Here is a 24,868-nt window from a genome sequence, read left to right as displayed (position 1 = left end):
GGCCCAATCACCACAGTGAAAGTCTCCAAGGTGGCCCCTGCTGGTATAAGGGGTCACTGCCTCACTACTGCACAGCAGTCTTTTCTACTGTGGTCCCCCCTGGCATTCGGGGTTCCCGCCTAGTCACTACGCAGGGGTTGCAGCGCTTTACAGAACACGTTAAAATTCATCGCAATCCTCTCTTGGCATACATGGGTCAGCAACTCTGTTCAGTTCTCAGGCAATGACCCTATTGGTGCAGCAGCCATTTCCTAACAGCTTGCACAGGGAATCCACTCGACAGGGCTCCTCACTGGACCTCACTCCCTCCAACGCTCTCCTCTTCCTCACAGAGCACACTGGTCTTGGGAAGAAGGTTGATGTTGGAGCTCCAGGGTGGAGGTCAGGTGGTCTTGGATTCCATGGGTGATATCCTCTCACCCAGCAGGGAGATTAGTAGACCTTGGACCCCAGTCATGGTCACAGGTAGAAGTCTTGTAGAGCTTCCCCTCCTCACACAGCCCTTCTGACTGCTAGGCAGATGAAAATTGTGCGTGTCTAAAACTCCCCTTCTTGTAGTCAATTTCCAGACACCAAATGGGATTTAGGGTCTGAGTCTTTGAAGTTTTATGTTGGGGTTCTGCTTCTTTTGAAGTATCCAATTCTCTGCTTCCTCTTGAGACGCAGTCTGTCACAGCAGGAGTGTCTTCAAAGCTGATAATACCACAACACGGACCAGGAAAGTGACTAGAGTTCACACCTGGATGTCAGTCACAGTGATATGTGCATCAAAAGGGTAGTGCAGGGTCCCAAGCCCTACTCGCCATGATTCTCATATCAACCCTGATCTCCTTCCAGAGATATGCCTAGGCCCCACCCTTTTGACCTCTTACTGAGTTAAAGAGCGCCCTTTGAAGTGTACATGGGGAGCCTCGCTCTCCCCTCCCCAGTGAGTGTAGCTTACTTGAATGCAGCAATACACAAATCTGTGGGGCTGGGTGCCCCAAAATGGAACCCATGGCCATCCACAGGAACATAGGCACCCAGTCCGTGTATACAGCATACACACCTTTCACAGTACTGTATCCTTCATATGATGATCCTCTCATAGGCACACATACATCCAGCATATGCACCCGGCACATCTGTGTATCTTCCGTGCACTGCACAGCACTACATCCTTCAAGTACTGAACCATTAATAGGCACATATACAACCAGCACATGCACAGGGGTGTAGTTTGGTCAATAAGATTGGGGGGGTGTGAGATTCATATTTCCCAACAATCGCACTGGCATATATATTGGTCTATTTACCAAATTCTCACGCTGCAGCCAAAAATACTGCACTGCGTGAGGAGAGAGCAGGAGAGTGCCATATTTAGAGATATGCCACTCTCCTCCTCCTAGTGCCTGTGCACAGTCAGTGTAAGAGTGACCATAGTGTAAGTGTGTCTGCATGAGTCTAGCATAGGTTTTGACATGGAAGGCCACCCTTCCAGTACAAAATACAATACTTAGACTAACTTTAAAACTTTTCCCACTTTGTATGTGTGCTGTACAGTGCAGCACACATGCAAAGCCGGAAAAGAAACGAGAAATAAAAGCATTTTTTTTGCCTATTTGAAATGGGGATTATTTTGTGGCGCAGAACTCTGTCTGCTTCTTTTTAGTAAATAGGGTTTTGTGCCAAAAAATCCATGAGTAGTTGCATGGGAAAGTCCATGCACTACCCATGGAATGCCTACTTGCCACAAAGTAATGCAAAGCAGCTCTATGTGCTGCTTTGCATTACTTTAAAGTGAATTTCCAGCGCAAAACAAGTTTTGCGCTGGAACGTACATTGGGAAATAATGCTTTTGAGTCAATTTGCGTTAATTTTGTCACTCATCCACAGCACAAAATCATAGTAAATATACCCAATAATGTTAGCATACACTATACAACAAGCAGGAGAGCAAAAGAGAGGCTTAAGGGGCAGTGGAAAGGGAGAATAATGTGGATTGTTAGGGGTAGTAAGTGAGAGAAAGCACATTAATTTATTTTGTGAAATTACCAACGTTTTTTAAAATTCTCTTTGCATTTTTCTAAACTCAGTATTTGACATGTTTTAAATAGAACTAACACACAGCTGTGTACAGAATTTCAGTATGCATAATGTTTGACCATTGGATTTACATATTGAACATACATGGGGAGGAACACATCCCGATATTTACATTGTAATCCATTAAAAGGAAGTGCTTTTGACAATGGTCTATCTGCCCATGCCGTCATATGCCTATGAGGTGAGGGATGCAACCACCCTCCCCTGATCTGTATCTAGTCCGATTCCTCTGACATACTGTCCGAAGTGGAGGCTCGATAGGGGTATTCTGGCATGAGGAGTTTCTCGCTTGGTGTTTTCCAAGTTTCAAGGTCCTCCCCCAGCCTGTCATTTATCCTATTTAACTTGATATGGATTTCCTCGGCTAATACCCATTTCTTCACATCCCCCAACCATTGTGTTATGTGTGGCGTTTTGCATGCACTAGCGCTAATTGCAGGAGTTTATATGCTATTTTTTTTTTTTTTACCCTTTGGACACCTAACATTCCCCGGAATGCAACTTGCTGGAAGTGCCAGGATCGGGATACCCAGCATTCCGTTTCTCAATGCTGTGACTTGTTTCCAAAATCTGTGCACTTCCCTAAATTCCCAGGCCAAGTGCAGGAATCCTGCGTCTTCCCTACCGCATCTTGGGCAGCTGTCGGGACGTGTGAGAAAGAATTCATGGAGTTCCCTGGGGGTCAGGTATGTCCAGGGAAGGAAATTGAAATGCACTAGGGTGAAGCATGTATTGCAGGCTACTGTGTGTGTGAGGGGGTTGGTGCGTGACCATTCCACTTCCCTCAGCTGTACTTCCAGATCATTCTCCTGAAGACACCCTGGAGACAAGGACTGGTGTGGACGGCAGCCGAAAACAATGAGGCCGAGCTGGCGGGCTCACAGAGAGATGACACAGCACTGAAGTCAGAACAACACACAAGTAACCCTCCCCCCCAGCCCCCCCCCCTCAAACGACTGCCGTAAGTCTTGGGCCCGGCACGGGGTGAATAGAGAAGCCTGCTCTGACTCACGAGGCCAGGGCCCTGTTTCTGTCGCCTGGGCCTGATACACAGGCCCTACCTATATAGACCCCTCCGTGTAACATACTTGGCATTTGGGAGTCTGAGACTGGAGGGGGAAGGCCTCCCCTAGCCAACAGCCTTGCATGCTGGGACTGTAATCAGACACAGGTAAAACTGTCAGACTGCTGCTGAGGCTCCTGCTACAAATGTAGTCGGACCTGAGGAGACTGGGACTACCTACCGCCTCCCTGTGTAGCCCTGCCTCTATATGTGACCCTAGCACTGTAGGTGGCTCCTAAGGTACTGGAGAGTAGATATTTAACTGTGCAGATGCCCATTGGGGTGCCACTTATGAATACATCACAAAGGTGGAAGGGCTGGCTCCCTCTCTGACCATGGTGTGGACAAAATTGATGTTCACTGCATAGAGATTAGGTAAGATTCAGTAGACAACATGTTTTCACCGACGTTGAGAGATAAACCAGTAAGTGTGAGAACCTCAACGAACCTTGTGGTATTAAAGGGCATATGAAGGGGAATCCCATAAGGATGGTGAAAGACAGGGAACAGAAACAAACTCGACAGGGTAAGATAGACAAGTACACCATACAGGGGGATGTTTCAAACAGATGGGGTAGAAGACATTCACCCAGACAATGCAGCGTTGCTGGCAGACTAGATTAACGTTAGAAAGATAGGAGAGGTGGGCACAGAGGTCTCCCTTCTAAAACAGGAGCTCTGAAGATCACAGACAGAGTCACTGCAACAGAAGAAAGGGTATCTGAATTGAAAGATGCAACACATTGTGCTGAGAAAGACCTAGCCACGATGAAAACGCTTACCAAAGACATATCATGGAGGGTGGATGAAGCAGAAAATTGTGCACGGGGTAATAATCTCAGATTTGTAGATTTTCCAGAAGGAGTGGAGGACACCAGCGTGACTGCCTTCCTAGAATGCTGGCTCTGCGACACCTTAACCTCTAGTAACTTTGCCACGCATTTTGTAATTGAATGCGCACACAGGGCCTTGGCTGCCTAGCTAATACTGGGTGCACCCACGGGCACTTATTGCAAGATTTCTGACATTTTATGACCATGACGTAATCCTGAAAGAGGTGCGACAACTTGGTACACTTAAATACGACTCCTACAACATCATGCTGTTTCCTTATTACTCCAGGGAAGTACAAAGACAACGATGCTCCTTTGAAGTGGTCAAGGGCAAACGTAGGTTGATGAAACTCCATTACATGTTACTCTTCCCTGTCAAACTTAAAATAATCTTTAGTGCACTTCTTTGAGACCCCCGAGAAAGCCTTGAAATGAGTCAAAAAGAGACCGTCCCCGCGCTCCCCCAGGCGCGTCCCTGGAGAGGCTTGAGGGCAGCAGACCAGGGGGACAAACCCAACCTGTGGACTTTGAAACGCAAATGCTGTAATAAATCACAACAAACTAGATCGAGGGGGAGAAATTATGGGAGAGACTTGCTAGGGAGAGATCACTCATTGGATTCAGATGCAGTGACAATTCGCCAGGAGAAGCAACTGAGAGAGGCTGGGGAGTCCACCTTGCCTGGCACTGGAGCAATCGTGCCAAATACTGAGACTGAATTATGCTATGTACCTGGTTCTTTAAGAGTTGCTCTGTAGTTGAAGGCCGGATGGGGTAGGGAGGAAATGAGGCTCTGACGTCAGGTAGAGGGAGAGAGGCCTGCTGGTTGACTTAGTGAGGATCCAGCTGTTCGTGGTTTATAGGGCCTTTAGAGACTCCCTTTTTCTCCCTTGTTCTTTTCGTTTATATTACATTTATATTTCAACAGTTTTGATTGTCTGTGTTAGTGAATGAGAGATTGGTACGTCAGTTGAAGGAGAGCATGGTGATAGAAGGTGCAGGGTGAACAACTGGTGAATGGGGAAAAACTGATAGAATAGAGGGGCAAATCTGTCCTTTGCCTTTTCACTAGTAGGTAGTGTGTTTCAGGGTGAGGTTGTATTTCAGTACCTTTTTCTGATAGCATAGTTAATGGGTTAAGGGAGCGGCGGGCTACAGACCACTCAGGCCAGTCCTAGGATGCATCACCACATGTTTGAAGGGTGCATGTATGCCTGCTGGGGGCGGGAGATAGGGTGGGGGGATTGGCATTGTTTTATTTGTGTTGTTGATGTTTTTGTATGTTTTGTACAAAATGCAAGTGGAATCTTAGACATGAGTCAATGTTTGCTACATGGAGTTGAGAGACAAATATTGCCCAAAAAGTGGACATGGCACAACCCTTCTGCCTGACCCAGTGGGTTACTACATACTCACATGGAATGTCAATGGTGTAGGTAATAAGATAAAGAGAGGGCTGGTTGCCTGCTACATCAGATGCCATAGACCGGACATAGTCGTGTTGGAGGAGACTCATTTGAGAGGGACCCAGTGTTGTTTTCTGGTCAGAGGGGGCCGAGTAGTATGCCTTTTAATCATTATTATTGTTATTAATATTAATATTTGGTTATTTATAAACATTCTCTGTGGTAGGTTCTTTTGGTGATATGGAGAGAAAAACGGTCATGAATATTTCAGCTATTGGGTAAAACCACAAATTATAGCGTAAAGGTCAAGGTTTTTTTGTTTTTTTCCGAACATTTCAGAGATTTGTTTCAGCTTTGATTGCCTATAAAGTGGAATCTTACACCTGTGCTCCCTGAATTGTGGAGGCTCTACTACCCCACTTTTCCTATTTCATTTTAACGATCTCAAACAGGGTCTTAAAATGTGCATGCAAGTGTAGTTTGAAAACCCTTTTGACAAGAAGCTAGGGTCACATCTTTAAAATAATTTGCTCCATCATGCAGGCAGACTTTAAAATAATTCTCTTGTGTAATGGTAACTAATTAAACTAACAGAGGTGGCCAGAAACATGGTCAAACTTCTTGAGACCTAGAAGGGTCATCACAGTTTTATTCAAAGTGTGTTGCTGACAACGGATACTTTTTGTCTGGAGCCCTAAGTAGATTGAAACACTGGAGTTAGTGGAAGATTTCACAAAGGCAATGATTGTAAGAGTTCTCCGTGGAAAAAGAGGTTTGGGACCAGTTTGTGAAGAATTTGCAGATGATTTAAAAAAAACAGGCTCTTGAAGAATCTGCTAATTATTTTTTTAAACGTGTCTGGACCTCACACCTGCTCCAAATTACTTACAACCTCCTGCTGTCTTGGAGGGCAGGATATAGAAACGGTTCTTAGGTTGCAAAACTCTTTGTACAGCTGGCTTTAAGAAAGTATGATCTCAGTTTTTGTAGAGATTCCTTTGCAGAAATGTATTTCTTTAGTTAAGTGATTTGAATCAACTGCCTCAATTAAATCATTTGGAGATTCTTAGGAGAGTTCCTGTATATTGAATAGAATCCTTACATTTACTGCATACATGTTCATGTTCATGTTATGCCCATTTTACAGACAAGCAAGGGGTTGCAAATTAAAAAGCAGAGGAGAGTTTAAGGATCGTTGTGGAAGTGCTCAGCAGATTGATTTTGAGTTGAATCTAAGTGACCTGACTTGCACTGCCTGAGTCCCAGACGTTAACAGTGACTCAATTCATTGTAAAGTCGTGCCACAAGCTACACAGTGTGTTCGAGGCATCCAACATTGGGTGAGAACTCCAGAGTCAATGTTGTAGAACTCAGTGGAGAGGATAAACTGGATCACCATGCCGACACTGCCACCATCAGCTATCCCTTGGTGGCCACTTAAGGGCTAAACCATGCTTGTCATTCGTCCAATAGAACAGTAGTTTCAACAAAACCCTGAAGTTGTGTTTTCTTTTTTAACAATTTGGGCGCATAGAAAATTAACAAAATTGGGCTAACATTAACTTCTTCCACTGCAAGATTAAGGACGTCTATGACGGCTTTCTCCTGCAAAACCTGCCCAGCATCAGAACCTACAAGCGACCTAAAACCCACCCAAACCGTCCACAGCTGGTCCACTCTCACCACAGACAGGACTGAAATCATCATGAGCAGTATTCACTCCGGAGCTCAGACAGACCACCGTCCTCACCACATCTACAACAGAGCCAGAGCATCCATCGTCCTGAAATCCGCAAGACATTGAACTGCTCCATCAAAACAGCCACCTTCATGAAGATAGGAAATGCCCAAGTCGGCCCCCTGCTGAAGAAACCCACAGCCAAGCTAACAGAGCTCAATAATTTCCATCCCGTCCTGCTGCTACCCTACCCAGCCAAAGTCCTGGAAAAAAAAGGTAATAAATTCACAGCTACGACAATTCCTCAAGGACAACTCCTCTCTGGATACCTCTCTCTGGCTTCCGCAGCAACCACAGCAAGGAGACAGCTCTTCTTGCAGCCACCGATGACATTCTCACACTCCTCGACCGCCGCCACACCGCAGCACTCATACTCCTTGACCTCTCGGCAGCCTTCGACGCGGTCTCCCACAGCACTTTATGCACCAGACTCCACGACGTAGGAATCCATGGAAAAGCCTCACCGGACGAACACAGAGAGTCAGGCTCCCAACCTTCATATTCAAACCAAAAGAAGTCAGCTGCGGAGCCCAACGCTCTTCAACATCTACATGGACCCGTTTGCAGCCATCGTCCGAGAGCATGTAATGAATATCCTGTCATATGCCTATAACGCACAACTCATCATATCCTTCACTGAAGACCCGGACAAAGCTAGGAGGAACTTTCACACTGGAATGGAAGCCGTCGCCGCCTGGATGAGGGAGAGCTGCCTCAACCTCAACTCAGACAAGACCAAGCTCATCATCTTCAAAAACTCCACTGGGACGACTCCTGGTGGCCCACAAGGCTCAGCGCACTTCCTACTCTGACTGACCACGCCTGCAACCTAGGAATCATCCTTGACTCTTCCCTATCAATGATCCGACAGGTAAACACAGTCACCTCCTACTGCTGGTACACCCTCCGCCAACTCCGCAAAATCTTCAAATGGATCCCGGTCAACTGCCGCAAGATAATCACCCAAGGCCTAGTCACAAGCAAGCTCGAATACGGTAACGTACTCTACACCAGAACCACAACAGAGAACATCAGTAGACTACAACTCATCTAAAACACAGCTGCCAGACTTGGTCATGAACCTCCCCCTCCAGGGACACATCTCCCAAACCCTGAGAATCCTCCATTGGCTCCCAGTGGAGAAGCGAATCAACTTCAAACTACTCACCCACACCTACAAGGAACAGCCTACCTGAACCATTGCATCTCATTCCATAACCCTGCCATATGCCTCCGCTCCGCCCAGGAGGCGCTAGCCACCATCCCACGCGTCTGGAAAAACCACTGCCAGAGGAAGATCTTTCACCTACCTTGCAGATAAGTGCTTGAACAACCTGCCCACGCACCTCAGGCGAAGCCCATCACTCACCATCTTCAGGAAGAACCTCAAGACATGGATCTTGGAATGAGGCCCAGACCCACCACTAGTGCCTTGAGACCCTCATGGGTGAGTAGTAGCTGCGCTTCATAAAAACTGTTGTATTGATTGATTAACTGGATCATTGATCATAATAAAGACCTTTTTCAATAATGGGACTTCTATTGCTGATTTGAATTCATTGGGAATGTTTCCTGTACTTAAGGATAGTTTGCTTAAGGACTGGTTGAATACCTTTACTAATGACTGTGCAGTATTTTTTTTATTTTTTTAATAGAACTAGGTATATTACATTTTGTTTTCTTTGATATGGGTATCTTTTTGTCTCTGATCTTTGGGATCAGCCCTCTTGCCATTTTGAACCATTGTTTGTAGTCTTTGATGATATGTCTGAAGTCACAAAACTCACTCTGTCTCCGCAAACAGCGCTGTGATCATCCAACACATCAGCATCAATCAGGACATTCAGCACTATTAACTATGATCTTGATCCTCTGTGGCTCTCACAACTCACCTTGTTGCCGTGCCATAGCGACATTAAAGGCATGGCCTCTGAAGTTGCAATCAGACATGGGATAGTCGACGTACTGAAGCAAAGATCCCAAGTTCCTGTACTCTGGTCAGTAGTAAGCAAATTGCAACGTGCCCTTGCTCTGACTTCATGCTGTAACTGTGCCCACAGCATAAACCTAAGTGCTTAATCTCTGCCAATGGGATACGATGTCAGCACCTGATTCATTGGGTATGGGCTAAATTTGCACATCAAACTCTGGTAAATCATGTTCCGAGAAGCATGTACCTGTTTTACCGTATTCAGTTACTGCCTTCACCCTAAAAAACCATCCTAATGTGGGAGATACGTTGGAACTTTGCTGAGACCTGGCTTTTCAGGAACTCTGCAAACCCTCCCCACCTTGATTAATAGAAAGTTTAGCTGCTTTATAGGCATACTTATGAACCACTTACTGAAAATGTTTAAGTGCTTGTAAAATTCTGGTCAAAAGTAGATTCCTAGCAGTCTTTCTGATCACATACTTGTGATCGATGAATAAAGCATGATATGATGAAAGGCAAGTCATATGTAATGATGAAAATTGCCCAAGTGGATGCACACTTTGGTTTTTGGTGGTTACTACATGCATTTTTTCTGTCTTTGGAATAATGGAAACCTAGATGAATTTTCCAATGCATGTTTCAAAAGGATTTTTTTTAATTTAATTGTATTTTTTTTCCTTTGCATACCAGCATAGGCTCACAGTTAAACATATCGAAATAGACATCAGCTTGCCATATAGCCCGCCTCTTTGGCCTGCATACACCAGTCCAAATTGTGTCTCCTCTGTGCCACTGTGTGTACTTCTTCGTACCCCGGAGTTGTGTTACATCAAGTTTAGCCGTCTAAGAGCTGTATTATAGAACAGCAGGGTATATCTAGAAAGTCTTTTGTCTCCTCAGGCACACAAGTTGTTTTGTTAATTCCAAGTCAGAGCCATCGGTGTTCGCCACTGTTCGCTATACCCTGTCCAGGAGTGCTGCAATCTAAGACATTCTCACAATGCATTTATTAGAGTCCCTTGTTGTTGACACAACCTCAGATAGCGATTCAACATGGTTTTGCTCATTTTAAAGAGTCGGGTGTAGTAGGCCTGATGGAATATTTTAAGCTGGTTCAACCTAAAATAGTGGTGTATTGTGATCACATGCAGATACTTACATGCCTCTCCCTAAGCAGCATCCTCCATAATGGATAATTGTGCTCCCATTTACCTTTAATCTTATCCAAAGGTGGCTGACAATTAAGAAGCAATGTCTTGTATATTTGTGCAATTGCATGTCTATGTATTGGTGCCACAATCAGTCTGTATTTGAGCGATGAGTTGTCAGGGATGTCGTGCAGTAGATAGGGTACTTGGCTAAACGTTTCTATTCTTGCCATAATTCCAGTATTTATAAACCTCCTGAAAATGAAACGTGCAGTATTTTTTCAGTGATTGTGTACTTTGTTTATAGCACATGCATTGTTAAATATAAAAAAAAATCCTAGATGAATGATATGTTTTCACTGCTTTGATTTTGTATTCCCAGATATTCTTCATCGGGAAAAAAGGCAAAAGGCTATACCAGACCACATGAAAAATACATGCAAAATCTTGGTAGTTGCAGATCATCGTTTTTTTAGACATATGGGTCGGGGGGAAGAAAGCACCACTATGAATTACCTGGTAAGAATAAACACGCTAATAAATAACATACTCTTCAAAGATGCTTCTGTTATCCAATGTGTGATAAGTAAAGTTTTCTTAGTGTCTGTAAATCTTGCTTCTTGAAGGATATCTAATTTGGTCTGTTGCAGCTTCTCTGTCAAATCTTAATTTGGTAATACCTCCAGACATTTTCATTGCTACATTAATTTGTACTGTTTACTAGCATTAGTATTATCTGTTTATGGTATCCTGTAGCTTTCTGTTGGATTTCCTTGCATTTGTTGGTATATGTTGTACGCATAGTGATTCAAAGCGCGCAGTCCTCTTCTCAAAGTTTTCTTGCTAGCTTCATATTCTTGATACCAGATAGTGGGCCAGGATACCTAAATGTCTGTGAGCTGAATTTGTACATCCAATTGCATACAATGTTTCCTGCTACACCACCATGTCAAGATTATTGCATCCATCCAGTATTTTTGTTGTCCTGTAACAACGTACATGTACAATAATCCTATAGATGCTTGATGTGTTTCAATGCAGGGTTGACCGATTATCAGTTTAAATCATTGCCCTTCAGGTACCTACGATATCCGTTCACATTGTCTTGCAGTGGCTGCAGCTCACTTAAGGCTGCAAAGCTTATACATTTTTCCTTAATTAAGTATATTGTTAGTGAGCTCCACGTCTGTGACAAAACTTTGTTTCCTGTTCAGAGTACAGTGTGAATACGCAACAGTCGAAGATATAACCATCTGTCAATAGATTCTAATTCACTCAGACGGAGATCCAGGATCCACCTACAAGGATGGGAACCAACTAACACGCTGCATTTGTCTTGGGACAGATGATCTCCTTCATTTACTATGCTCATCTTCACATGCAGCCTCTGCAGTAATGTCTTTAGAAGTAATAGGCCAGACCTTAGGAACTGGGAGAGACTGGATCCTTTTATGCAGCATAATTCCTCTCTTGGTGGACCAAAAATATACATTTGACACACTAGATGTCTGTGTTGGCCTTCTGACTGCCTCTCCCACCCACACGCCAACATGTTAAAGAGCTCATTGCACAATTCTAGCAGTTTAAACTACAAATTGCACTGAATGCACAGATTTTCAGAACTAGGATAAACACATTGATGGGTTTTGACTAGAGGGTGACATCACAACATTTCTGATGATTATTGAGGTTTTAATGGAAATCAACTTGCTACGACTTGCAATTTTGTTATTACCAGCAAGGCCCCATCTTCAAGTGAAGCTGTTACCCCAGATTTTGGTCTGTTTATGTTTGGCCTTTTAGTGTTGGATTTAGGAGGGGCATCCAGTGCTCAGAGTGACATTGGGGCAGGTTTTCATCTCTTATCTGCCTGTGCCAACATACTTCAATGTGATCCTACTGGTCTTTCAGAACAGTGTTGTTGCTGTTCCTATGTTTTAGTGTTTCTTGCAAATTTTGTTTTAGATCTTGGCTGGAGAAGTCTCAAACACAGTGCATTTGAAAGGACGCCTTGGTAATCTTGCGTTGTCAAAAGTTATGGTGCTAGTAAAACATCTCAATCAAGAAAGCTCCACTAAATAAAGAGCTGAAAACCGGGACCATAATGTGTAATTATCGTAACTACTGCTATCCATGTGGGTTAAGACACCTTCTTGGACCAATCTATAGGGATGTCCTTGGTAGCAACTGGGTATTTTCAGTGTCATTACAGGTTTATGATGGGTTTCAGCAATGCACAATCCTTTAAACACCATGTGACTAAGAGTATCCGTATTATGACCCCATTACACTTACTTGAGGGCAAGGTACTAGAAACGGAGTTGGGGGGAATGGAGAAGCAGTGCCTGAAAGAAAAATGTGGGGTTCAGTTAGGAAGTTGTTTTTGAGAGACTGAACTTTGTTCTGTGTAGCACAAGTTCTCCATTTAGGATTGGTGGGAAACATGCTAGGAAGGCTTTCCATTCTTTCTCAGATGAGAGATGGCAGCAGGGATGGAGACTAGTAAGAATATGGAGTTTAAAAAAGAACTGCCCAGCCAGTCCAGGTTTGGTTGTGCAGAGAGCCAGACTTAATCTAACTGCTTTACTATCTTTATCACAGGTGAAATTATTAGTTATGATGGGGGTGCACCTACCTTGATGTTTGATTTAATGAATTAAGAAAGAAGAAACCTTTTGATTCAGAACATTGTTATGCCTTAACATTCACACAAACATATGTTTCTGCATGTGTCGCGTAGGCTCTCATTATTCTAATGAGACTACTGGATTTTGAGCAGCAAGATAGTCCATGGTGTGGGAGACTGAGTCTGACCCACTGTGGGTGACACCTGTCGCTCTAAATCTGGGTTTTGCTCCGGCTAACTAGCAGTGCCTCGTCTGTCCCGAAAGGTAGAGATGATTGGTCAGCCGAGCGCATGACATATCATACTTCTTGGGAAGTCGTGGTCACTCAGGTCGCATCCGGTTCTCTCATTCACAATTCGGTCTCATATTTAAATGACAATGAATGCAGTATAGGTTTTAAAGACTGGTTTAATAAAACAACTGCATTTTAGATAGCAAAGCGTGAGCTGCAATAACCAGAATGACACAACATGACAATATTAAAATGGTGACGATGAGAGTGAAGCATAAGAATAACGTTATCATATTGCCACTAGAATCGATGGACTATTTTCTATCTGAATCATAATTTGAGCACAGCATGTTGAGCTCTAATCCTGCCTTTCAGGTTTCCCCGGGAGGACATCGACCCTCATACCTGAGCAAAGGCCTGTAGTCTGCGTTAGCATCTGCAGTGAAGCAATCAGCATACAGTTGTGGTACCGTTGCTGGAATCTCCTTCTTGACGTGTAATGGGACTAGGAAGTGTTTTTATAATAACACAGCTAATGTTCTAAGAAAATGTCCCTACGTAAGGATGTGTATTTTCTACGAATGTTGGAGACTAAACCTCTACCACGTTCACCCGCAATGTACCAAACTGTAGCCTTGACTGAAGCACAAAGTGATTAAGAATGTCTTGTTTGAGAACACAGTGCTGGGCTAAGCAAAACAGTTAGATAGAAGAAATTAAAACAAGACCGTAAAACTGATTATTCTAAAAATAACAATGCAAAGCCGAATAAAATATATCTAGATCAAAGTGCACATCGGCCTAGTGTATTAAACTAACGTGCATGAAGCTATAACTAAAATGGCTACACAACACCTTTCCCTTGTCGGTTGAAAGTGGTTCAAGCCAAAACTAAAATTTCTCAGCCTAAGATATATATAAAACCCTAGTCAATTTTGACAAATTTAAAGGACACCCAAGCACACTACTTGGCAATTTAAAATATGAGCATGTGGCTTATAACCGAATTCAATGATAATGTCAATTTAGAAAAGTTCCAAATTAAGTACGAGTCATGGAAAGTAGGAGATCTTCTACTTTGGCAGATGACAGAACTGGAATGTCCGCGCCAAAAATGATCGAGGAGCAAGTGTGTTCCATAGCCCCAGTGTCAACCAAGGCGGCATCCCATGGAGTGCCCATTGATGAGTTGGTGGCAACTTCCTCCAGGAAGGGTAAGTCATAATTAGCTTCACGTAGCAAACGCAGCCTCAGTGCGCATGTCTGGTAATGAACCCTCAGCGAGAACATCAACAGATCAGCATCTATTGCTGGGGGGCGCTGCTGTGAAAGACAAACTTCCAGTGCATGTTCGAAAGAGCACCAGAGGCACCGGAACACGGGCTGCACACAATACAAAACTGGTCTGAATGACAAAGACCAGTCACACTTCAAATCCTCCAGGAGTGTTGCTCCAGAATGCTACATCATACGTTCACGACACAGCTGCGCTGATGGGAGCGCTGTCATTTGTCCTCGTTGAGGCGGGAGAGCCATTACGCATAAACAACAGCAACAGCAGGATGCCAGCTAATGAAGCCAAAGTTATCGGAAATCCCCCCAAAATACTACAGAAAATTGAGAGCATAGCTGAAGGTATAAAACCGAATATGGAGGAAAAGGTGTGAACAAAACCAGAATCAACAGCTTTGAAAAAATGTGCTATTCCAGTCGTGCTGGACGCATTAAATATTCGTCCCACGAGTTCACCAAAGTGTCTCAGAAAGTTCGTATTTAACAGGGACTGTATTTCTGCTGATGACCTTGCCACTTGAAGTGCGTAGGTCTCGCGTGCAGATGTAAGGGCCACATGCTTTTGAAACATTAAAGCCTTGAGTCTACTTGTCAAAATTCACATTTGAAGTAGCAATGTAAGGCCAGATATCAGCTACCTCCTTAAATTTAGTTGGGGGAAACAGTACGTTCCCGCAGCATGTAAAGACCTTAGAGACCGAAACAACGTAAACTATTCCGGCTTGCATGCCACAACAGTCTTCACTGTTGAGAAGGACGTAGCTGCTGTTTGAAAGCACCTGGAACGTAGGTCTAATCAAGGGGACTGGAACTCCCTTGAGATAACAAGCCAAGTTTGCAGCCGAGGCTTTACACGCCCCATGCAAGGCCAGCTGTTTACAAATCATCGAATGACTGACTGAAGTCTCGCATTCACTGCTGCTAAGAAAGACTTCTTTCATGGCATTGAAGCATTTGTATGAGAAGGGAAGGTCCCACACCTCATGGATGTAACTATCTCCCAGCTTTTCATATATGCCTACCGGAATGTGTTTCAAACAGGAGGTGAATTGTAGTGTTGAAATAGGCAGATTAATAACCCCGTGTATTAACCACTCTGCCAATGGTATTTCGGCCAGGGTAAAAGGCAACTTTTCTAATTTCTCAATGTTAAGCATGACATAAGTCGGTTCTTTCTTAGCCATTAGTTTTTGTTGTCGCATTAGATTAAAAGAAGAAAATATCTTCCTTGCACTGACGTGCTGCCATGGAATGCGACCCACCTTCAATGTTTGAAGCGTCCAACCCAACTGCATAATGGACCTGATCTGACTCTGTCCAGGGTATAAAGAAGACATATCAGATTGTATAATGTCTATTTCAGAAGAGACAATGTTGTTAATTGTATATATCCGGTCGGACAAGGTATTAATCCCTTTATCCACAACAGCTAATGCCTTTTTTTAAATTTCCTGATCTATTTGCCTTAACCGGGCGGCAGCAGCATCTTGTTGGGGAAGTTTCCATATTTCATTGTATACTGCATATAAGAAACGCTTCCTACGTGGTGTTCTGGGGCCTGGCAAGAAATTTTGTAAGTCAGTGGAGTTAGACAGGAGATTGAGGTGTTCTTTAACCGCGTTCAGTGAGGATGACTTTAGCCACTGTTGGCATAATTTTCCTATACTATATGTTGTAATGATATCTGCATGTTCTGGGGATATATAGCGAGGGTCTGGCCTACTTGTCCTAAAACCCCGAGGAGTTAATAAAAAAGTTAATGACACCCATTGGTATCTATTGGCCACAATAACCACCCTCCTGGACGTGTCAGTGAAGCATTAAACGTACCATTCTGGACCCACTCATCGAGCTCATCTTTAGTTGCATCCGTGTATTTTTGCCATTTGTAAAATTTTGCAGGGGCAGGTATACTGGGCATGTTTCATTCCCTGATTGTCGCAAAGCCTAAACAACTCATTTGTTGCACTGTTTCATTGAAGAAGATCAACTGAACAGGAATAAGACATGCTCTAAACAATGTTTCTTTTCCCTTAATTTGCCAATTTTTCGTTCCTCAGACATTTTTCATATCAATTGACTTGGACCAATATTCATAGCCTTCTATCGATAGCTGGGAAACAAAGGATTCCGAATATATAAATTTCATATTAGTCTATAACATGTGTATATCCTTAGTAGGTGGTACCTTGAAGTAATACGACTCAGCATTCTTTTGGGTGTGCCCAGAAAAATATGCAAACTTTTCAGAATATGTTTTAGAACACCCTTGCGCTGGAGTTGGACAATGTTCCCATTGCATGTAATTAAATACCATTTTGGGACTGCTCGCCCTATGTATGAAGTGGTGCCTATAATAATTATAGCAAAACATATCACCATAATTTTCTTTGAATTGGTAAACATCTTCGTTTTCAAAGATAGTATAATATTGCAATTCTGTCATCATAGAATCAACTGTTTTCACATCCCAATCATCATATACAATGCCTGGTATCACTATATCATTCATTGATAAATTGAACATATACGGTATTTGAATAATTTCGTGGGACCATATATATCAAACGTTACTTTGTCCCAAACAATCCCATCAGGAATTGGCACTGCTTAAATGTTCACAAAGGATAAATCTCTGCGGACTTTGTGTGACGAAAAATGTGGTTTCAAAACCTCCTCCACCTTTTCAACTGTTGATCTTTCAGGAAGAAAATTACCATGTATTAATAAGAAAAAAGGTAATAACAAAACCAATCCAAAGTAGAAAGGCTAGGACAGTCAGAAAAAGCCATATATAGTTCCATGGAAAAATGAAATATGTTTCTTTAAGCCAGTTTGTTAGCTTACGTGTACTTGACAAATCAGCTGTCGAAGAGGCGAATGAGTCTGAGAAGTCATTGTTGAAGTCGGCAAAATAACCAGGGGCAGTTCGTGCAAAACACGTAGCCGTTGTCAGCGGTGGAGTTGGTGTTTCCTGTGGTGTTCACACTATATAGACAGCACCATCCGTTTGGCTTGTAGTCGAATTGACTTGGTTGAATGTTTCTAAGTTAGTTGACGTTAGTGGAACTAATGCAAGATCATCTTCCACCCTCCCCAAGCTCGGAGAGGTATCGGTGTTGGTATAAACAACTTGTAGTGGAACTTCTTCGCCAGTAGTGAGAGGGATTCGGGAACTACTGGATGTTCCTCTTGGTCGGCTGTGCAGGATCGGCCACATGGTGTAATTTGACATTGTCAATAGAAACAAAACGATTTTCTTTGGCACCTTCCAACACTAGTAGAATAAGAGTTCTCGTACCGTGTATCCCTAGTACAGGGACTGGTGCTCGATAAGAGGGGCCAAATTCCTTTTTCACTGCTACTTTTTCACGTACAAGATCCCCAACTCTGGGAATCCAGCTGGTGGATGTTACTGGCACATCCTTAATTCCTGTGGAGGTGGCACTTTTGGAAGAATTATCATCACAGAACTGTTGCAATTCCTGTAAGACAGTGACACATTCATTTATGTCAAAAGATGTTTCTGCTGCCTCCACGCCAGGACCATCAAGATCCGGAACATACATTTGAGTTACGAACAGGCACTCATATGAAGTATAACTCCCCCCAGGGACCTTCTAGGCATGTTATTTAGTGCTCTCTGGACTCCATACAGGTGATTAAGCAAACTATGACCCGTGCCTAAGACTCTGGCTGTTAAGGATTGCTTTAAATCGCGGTTGAATCGCTCCACAACACTATTTCCCTCGGGATGAAATGGAGACGAGTACTGGAGTTGTACCCCCAATAAAGCCATGGTGTCCCTGAATGCCCTTGAGGCAAAAGAAGGGTCCTGGTCCGAATGGAAGGCCGCAACTGCAAATGTACCGATAAAGACTCGCAAATCTCTAATAACGGTCCGAGCGTTGTGGCCATACCCATACAAATCTGGAGCATGAATCAACAGCGAATAGTATATATTTGTATGCACTATCAGGTGTTAGGGGACCGCAGTGGTCCAAGTACACACACAGTAATGGTTTGTTTAAAATTAAGAGGGGTGTCTGCGGCTGGCGCTTGGCAGTGGAAACTTTGATTTGTTGACAGATGTCACAACAAAGGACATACTGCTTAGTTTCTTTATAGAGACCTGGCCACCAATAATGGGCCTGTAAGATTGAAATTGTAGCCGCCCCACCAGCATATGCAGATGCTACCCCCTCATGCGCTGCTTTAATCAATTGTGGTCTTACATCTTTGTTAGGGATGTCTCGTACGCCTGGTATCTTAACTTCAGCGTTCCGCGTACTTCCCATATGATAATGATATTTGATAGGAAATCCTTTAGGATGGGGCGTGCCATCCATCGTAGCTTTCACAGCAGCCCAAATGTCTGCGTCTGGTTTGGAACTCGAGGGAGTCACTGCAGCTACAGTGGCTACTGCCACTGCTGACTTTGCGGCTTCATCAGCCAATGTGTTTCCAGCAACATGTATTCCAACGCGCGGGTGTCCAAGTGTATGTACAACATGGACATTCGGTAGTGTCTCTTTCAGGTCAGCTGCTTTCCCCCACAGTAGTCTCTGTTTAATGGTGTTGCCTTTGGAGTCTCTGAACCCATTCTGGTGCCAATAATGCAGGTATTCATTAAAGGACTGGACACAGTAATATTAATCACAAACAATCAACGTAGGCTGTGCCGGATCCGTGTGTTCCAGTGCCATCAGCAGAGCTTTTAGCTCAGACAATTGTGCTGTGCAATTCCCTAGGGTCTGTGTAAAGGTATGTAGAGGACAAAATGTATCCCCTTCCATATAGCCACTTAAGCAGCAGAATATTGATGTTTAGTTCCAATTGCAGGTTGTGCAGAGCCATCGGTGTACATGACTCTATGATACTGATCAATAGGCAAGGTATATGCTGGAACTGGGTATTCTACTTCATATTGTAGGAATTCCTGAGATTGTAACATGGGTTCAAAAATGTAGTCTACATCAGTGGCTGTCAAAGACGTAGCCCATTGTATCCAACGTGGATGTAGTGCTTTTGCGTTCTGAACTCTAGCTTTTGTAACAGCCTCTAGGGCTGGGATTGGAGAAACAACAACAATGCGTTTGCCTTGGGCAAGAGGTCTTTCTTTAATGACACCCATCTCTACAGCAGCAAGAGTTTTCTCTGTGGGAGCAAATCGTTGTTCAGCTGCTGAATACAAATGTGATTTGTATGCAATCGGGACTGTCTCACCTTCATTAAATGTCACACAGTTGAAACCGATGGCCCCAGCTATTACCCTGATGACCAAATGTGTTTTGTTGTCCCTTGTGTGTAAATGTTGTGCTGCAAGCATGTCTGTTTGCAATTCTCTAAGAATTCGTGTATGTTCAGTTGTCCAGAATTTACTTGAAAAATCGGTACGTATTACGTCATATAAAGGTTTTATGTGCGTAGCATAATCTGCAATGTAGATTCTGCCAAAATTTAAGAAACCCAATAATGATTAGATTTTTTTTTTATCGTATTCAGTGGTTGTAACTGCGTATTTTTCTAAGAATTGTGGCGCTAGGCTCTTCCCTTCACTTGACAGCTCATATCCTAGAAACAGGACGCTGAGGAAGGCTATTTTTGTTTTTTTTAAATTAAATTTGTAGCCAAATTCGGCAAACCCTACAACAATGCAGGCTACCCGTCTTAAATGTTGTAGTAATTCATCATCCGTGAGATATATATCATCTACATTGGACAATGCTTCAGGGTCGATCTTGTGTAAAATGGCAGAGACCTGAGCCGCGAACAGTGCTGGGCTGTTCTTATACCCCTGAGGTAAACAACAGATTTTTTTCTGAGAGCCTTGTGCGCTAAAGCTTGTTAAGTACTGCCTTCATGCGCTATATTCTGGTAGAAAAACCCATTGGAAATGTCTAGTGTTGTTTTTTATTTTTTACGCACTATGTTGCTCATTAGTGCAGTGCTATGTGAGTTTTGTATAGCATAGGTGCGTGTATGACTATTTAGATGTCTGTAGTCTAAGACTATTCTGTATGAATGGTCTGGTTTCGCTTTGGGGAATAAAGGGTTATTCATTGGTGAGACACAGGGTTCAATCACACCCTGTACTCTAATTGCGTGAGTATTTCTCTCACTGGTGCTTTTGCTTCATGTTTTATAGGATACTGCGGTTGTGGCTGAGGTTCACTTTTAATGGGAATTACATGGCAGGGGGAATCCTTATCCCATCCTACGTGATTTCTGTATAGTGCAGGGGCTTGTGCTAGAGCCCATTCAATGGAATAGGATTCAGCTTGTTCCTCTGGAACAAGGGGCGAGAAGGAAGGCTTAATGACATCTTCTCCATATGGTCAGGTACGAACAAAGTCAGACGGCCAATCTTGTTTGGCCAACAAGACATCATACACTTTTACTATGCAATCCCAAAAGATTGCGTCTATTGTGCGTTCAATGTCTCGTTCTAATTGTAGCGTTACTTTGTACACCCTATCAGGCTTGGAGACACTCATGTCCGCTGTTTCTACTTGTATTAAGTCATCAGTTGCTTTCACCTCCAGATGCTTTGGAAGATTCAGGCAAACTATTGTGACCTCTGCCGCGCTGTCTAGCAATGCTAGAGCCCAATTCTTGTTCTTCAAGAGGACCCTCTTCCTGTGTGGCATGTCGGACTGGGACTGTTGCCACTTTTTTCTTTTTAAATTGTTGTTTTTGTTAGGCGGGTTTCTCTTCCTTTTTAACAGAAACCTCCGAAGAGCACTGTGATTCCTGTCTCGGTTTCATGTACTCTGTTCTTCGCTCTGATCGCCCACCTCTCTCATTTCTCTTTTCCGATGAGTCCTGAAAGGAACGAGATTGGTGTGTATCAGTATATTGATTTCTATCAGGCGTTTTGATATTATCTCTATTTCTGAGATTATGCCTATTCTGTGGGGTCTCTGTACGCGGAGATTCTCCCCTTTCTTTTTTAGGCGTTTGTTGCTTTTTATCCCAGCATTTCTTATTACCCTCAGGTGTTTGTTTGGGGTTATCTTTATTTGATTTACTCTGAAATTGAGGTTTTTTTGTCTGGCCCCTAGGTTATCTCGACCGATACTTGAATAGGTCTCTGCTATTATTTTAGGCAGCTCTCGTTCTTGATCTTGTTGCGGAACGTCACGAAGCCGCATGCGCCCTGCAAGTGCGACTGCTTCCCCTTTAAGGTTACTTAAAATGATTGAGGACACTTTGGAAAAATTGCCTATCAATTGCATCCCCAAACCTAGGGCCGGGGAAGCCCCATATTCATCTTGAATTTGTTTCAGCACTTCCGGTAAATTGGCAAGTGTCGGTGTACCGTGTGCAGTTGTGTAGAGTGCAGCAAATACCGTACCCCAGGTATTACAGTTTTCTACTGTAGGGACCATCCCAAAAGGCAAGCACATTGTTAATATTCTATGTTTATCCTGAGGTCCCATATGGGGAAATACTGCCTCCAGCGTATTCATTTTCTGTGCTAACCAAAACGGAGTTTCCTCTCGTTTGGCAGGTACTTTACCCATAATCGAATGTACAGTTGCAGGATTTATACCTGGCGTTACTGCATGTGGATGTGCTGGAGCAGCACATGCTGGGTTTGTATTTAATATTTGCATCACAAATTGTACTAATCATCTATATATTGCTGTTAATTCAATGTATAAGCGACGAACCTCAGCTACTGCAAAATTTCCAACCGCAGAATGTGGTGTATAGGTGGCCAATAAAGGCCAGGTAGGACCGACATTGCTTAGTGGACCTATCCTTACTGGTAATATTGTATGGGGTAGGGCGCCATCAAGCCAATTATGTTCTTGATAAGATAGAGGTATCTCTAAATATGCGTACGCTCTGTATTGTCCAGGCGCGTTTGCAGGTGTATATTGATGAAATGTATTAGTGTTCCCATCAACTGCTGGAAATGTGACCCAAGAGTAAAAAAAAGTTCTGTTCTATAAGCTGCATGGGCGTCCAACACAAATGTGACTGGACCTCCCTGGGCAGTTAGGCCATTTGCTAGTAAGTGTGCTGTAAGAGGTTGTCTCATGTTAACAGCTATTTGTACGTGTTGGGGATTCGCCATGATAGTAACACTATTAGTTCAGAGAAGGCACACCAAAATAGGGTTTCCTTTTAAAGTTCAAGCTTGAACAACCGCCAGTTGTAGTAGGATTACCTACACAGCTGTGGTGGAAATACTCAGTACCACGGATGTCTCGACATACGGCATTGAGGTGTCATTAGATATAATGAGACAGAGATACTCCGGAGGACCCAAATATTAGAGCCTGGCCAAATGTTGGCGGCGCCATGTCGCATTATTTTAATGAGACTACTGGATTTTGAGCAGCAAGATCATCCACGGTATGGGAGACTGAGTCTGACCCACTGTGGGTGACACCTGTCTCTCTAAATCCGGGTTTTGCTCCGGCTATCTAGCAGTGCCTCGTCTCTCCTGAAAGGTAGAGATGATTGGGCAGACGAGCGCATGACATATCATACTTCTCAGGGAAGTCGTGGTCACTCAGGTCGCATCAGATTCTCTCATTCACAATTCGGTCTCATATATAAATGACAATGAAAGCAGTATAGGTTTTAATGACTGGTTTAAGAAAACAACTGCATTTTAGATAGCAAAGCGTGAGCTGCAATAACCAGAACGACACAACATGACAATATTAAAATGGTGATGATGAGAGTGAAGCATAAGAATAACGCTATCATATTGTCACTAGAATCGATGGACTATTTTCTATCTGAATAATAATTTGAGCACAGCATGTTGAGCTCTAATCCTGCCTTTCAGGTTCCCCCGGGAGGACATCGACCCTCATACCTGAGCAAAGGTCTGTAGTCTGCGTTAACATCTGCAGCAAAGCATTCAGCAATCAGCATACAGTCGTGGTTCCCTGGCTGGAATCTCCCTCTTGACGTGTAATGGGACTAGGAAGTGTTTTTATAATAACACAGCTAATGTCCTAAGAAAATGTCCCTACGTACGGATGTGTATTTTCTACGAATGTTGGAGACTAGACTTCTACCACGTTCACCGGCACTGTACCAAACTGTAGCCTTGACTGAAGCACAAAGTGATCAAGAATGTCTTGTTTGAGAAAACAGTGCTGGGCTAAGCAAAACAGTTAGAAGAAAATAAAACAAGACCATAAAACTGGTTATTGTAAAAATAACAATGCAAAGCCGACTAAAATATATCTAGATCAAAGTGCACAGCGGCCTAGTGTATTAAACTAACGTGCATGGTGCTATAACTAAAATGGCTACACAACACATGTTGATGATTGAACATCGATTCAAACTTTAGGAAATAGTGTAAAATATTGCCTTTCATAAGGCCAACAACAGATGCATGATCTCCTCCATCTGGTGGCTTTTATGCAATGGTAGGTAAAAATTCTGAGAGTGTCATCATCATCAACTATCTTACTTCTCACCATATGATAAACTTTTGATATGGCTTCTTTTTGTTGCCAGTGAATGATGTGTGTGATAATAGTTATCAACATTTCCAGATAAGTCAGATCATTGATAATGTTGAAAGTAGCAGGTAACACAAGTGTATAAAAGTAGAGTTTGTATAGGAAGCTATGTAGATGATTGTCTTTATCTTCCTCCAGCAAACCCACCTGGCACATATTGTGCCTTCCCTCTCAGTTTTTGTCATCTTAAACATTTGCACTGAATCATTGCATTTCACATACTGTTTTATTTATTATGGTAGTGCATTAACTGTAGTAATATTTTGTTGAACTAGTTCTGAGTTTAGCTGCCTAAAGAATGATAGTCACCTTCTTCTGCACATTGTGGTTCTTATCTCTGCTACAAGGTTGCTATTCCAAGCCCACAAGGCCCACTCTGCACACTTGTTGTAAATCAGTTCAAATGTTCAAAACAACCACACTCCGAATTCTTACTTCTTTCTTAATTTATTATAAAGAATGATAGGCCACCACATGTTTACTATAGTCACATGCTTCCATTAGGCCACATAGACAGATGACCTCCAGTTTATTATGTGCGCCTCATGATCTTGGACCTAGTGTGCAATGTATCGGGTAAAGCCAACCTGATAGGATAGTTCGCTAGATCTGGAAAATCTTTTGGGAACATTGAGTGCCAAAACCTTTAGGGAATACTGAAGTCCATTCACTGCAATCTCTGCATATGGAGTCACTTAGCTGCCTTTTCATGCAATGTTGCTCTGCCTTCCAGTTGACCTTTTTTGGCACTGCACTTGTTGTTCCCTCCCAGTGACCTAGAGTAAAATGGGTATTGCTGTTATTTTAGGGATCCCAGTGGCAAAGATCTACACAGGGTAAAGAATGCCACATTTGTGAGCTTTCAGAGAAGGCATCTATTTTCATTCCCTGCAACCCATGCTCCCCAGTTTAACCCTTCTTAAATTCCTACTGAAATTATGCCTTTAGCACATTAGCACCCACTTATTTGTTGGAACTAGTATATCTCTGTACATTCCATCCAAGTTTTA

At 43.1% G+C, this 24,868-nt stretch overlaps 1 protein-coding gene across 1 annotated transcript in view; it reads left to right on the top strand.

The window, feature by feature from the left end:
• ADAM17 (ADAM metallopeptidase domain 17) overlaps window positions 1–24,868 on the top strand; it is a 475,078-nt gene that overhangs the window by 132,797 nt on the left and 317,413 nt on the right. The window contains exon 6 of the mRNA XM_069235905.1: window positions 10,589–10,725. Within this exon, the coding sequence (XP_069092006.1) occupies window positions 10,589–10,725 (137 nt within the window). The remainder of the gene's footprint in view (window positions 1–10,588; window positions 10,726–24,868) is intronic.

The sequence above is a fragment of the Pleurodeles waltl genome, chromosome 5, assembly GCF_031143425.1.
Source record: "Pleurodeles waltl isolate 20211129_DDA chromosome 5, aPleWal1.hap1.20221129, whole genome shotgun sequence".
NCBI lineage: Eukaryota > Metazoa > Chordata > Amphibia > Caudata > Salamandridae > Pleurodeles > Pleurodeles waltl.
The sequence above is the reverse complement of the archived record's forward strand: the minus strand, read 5'-3'. Positions and strand labels throughout refer to the sequence as shown.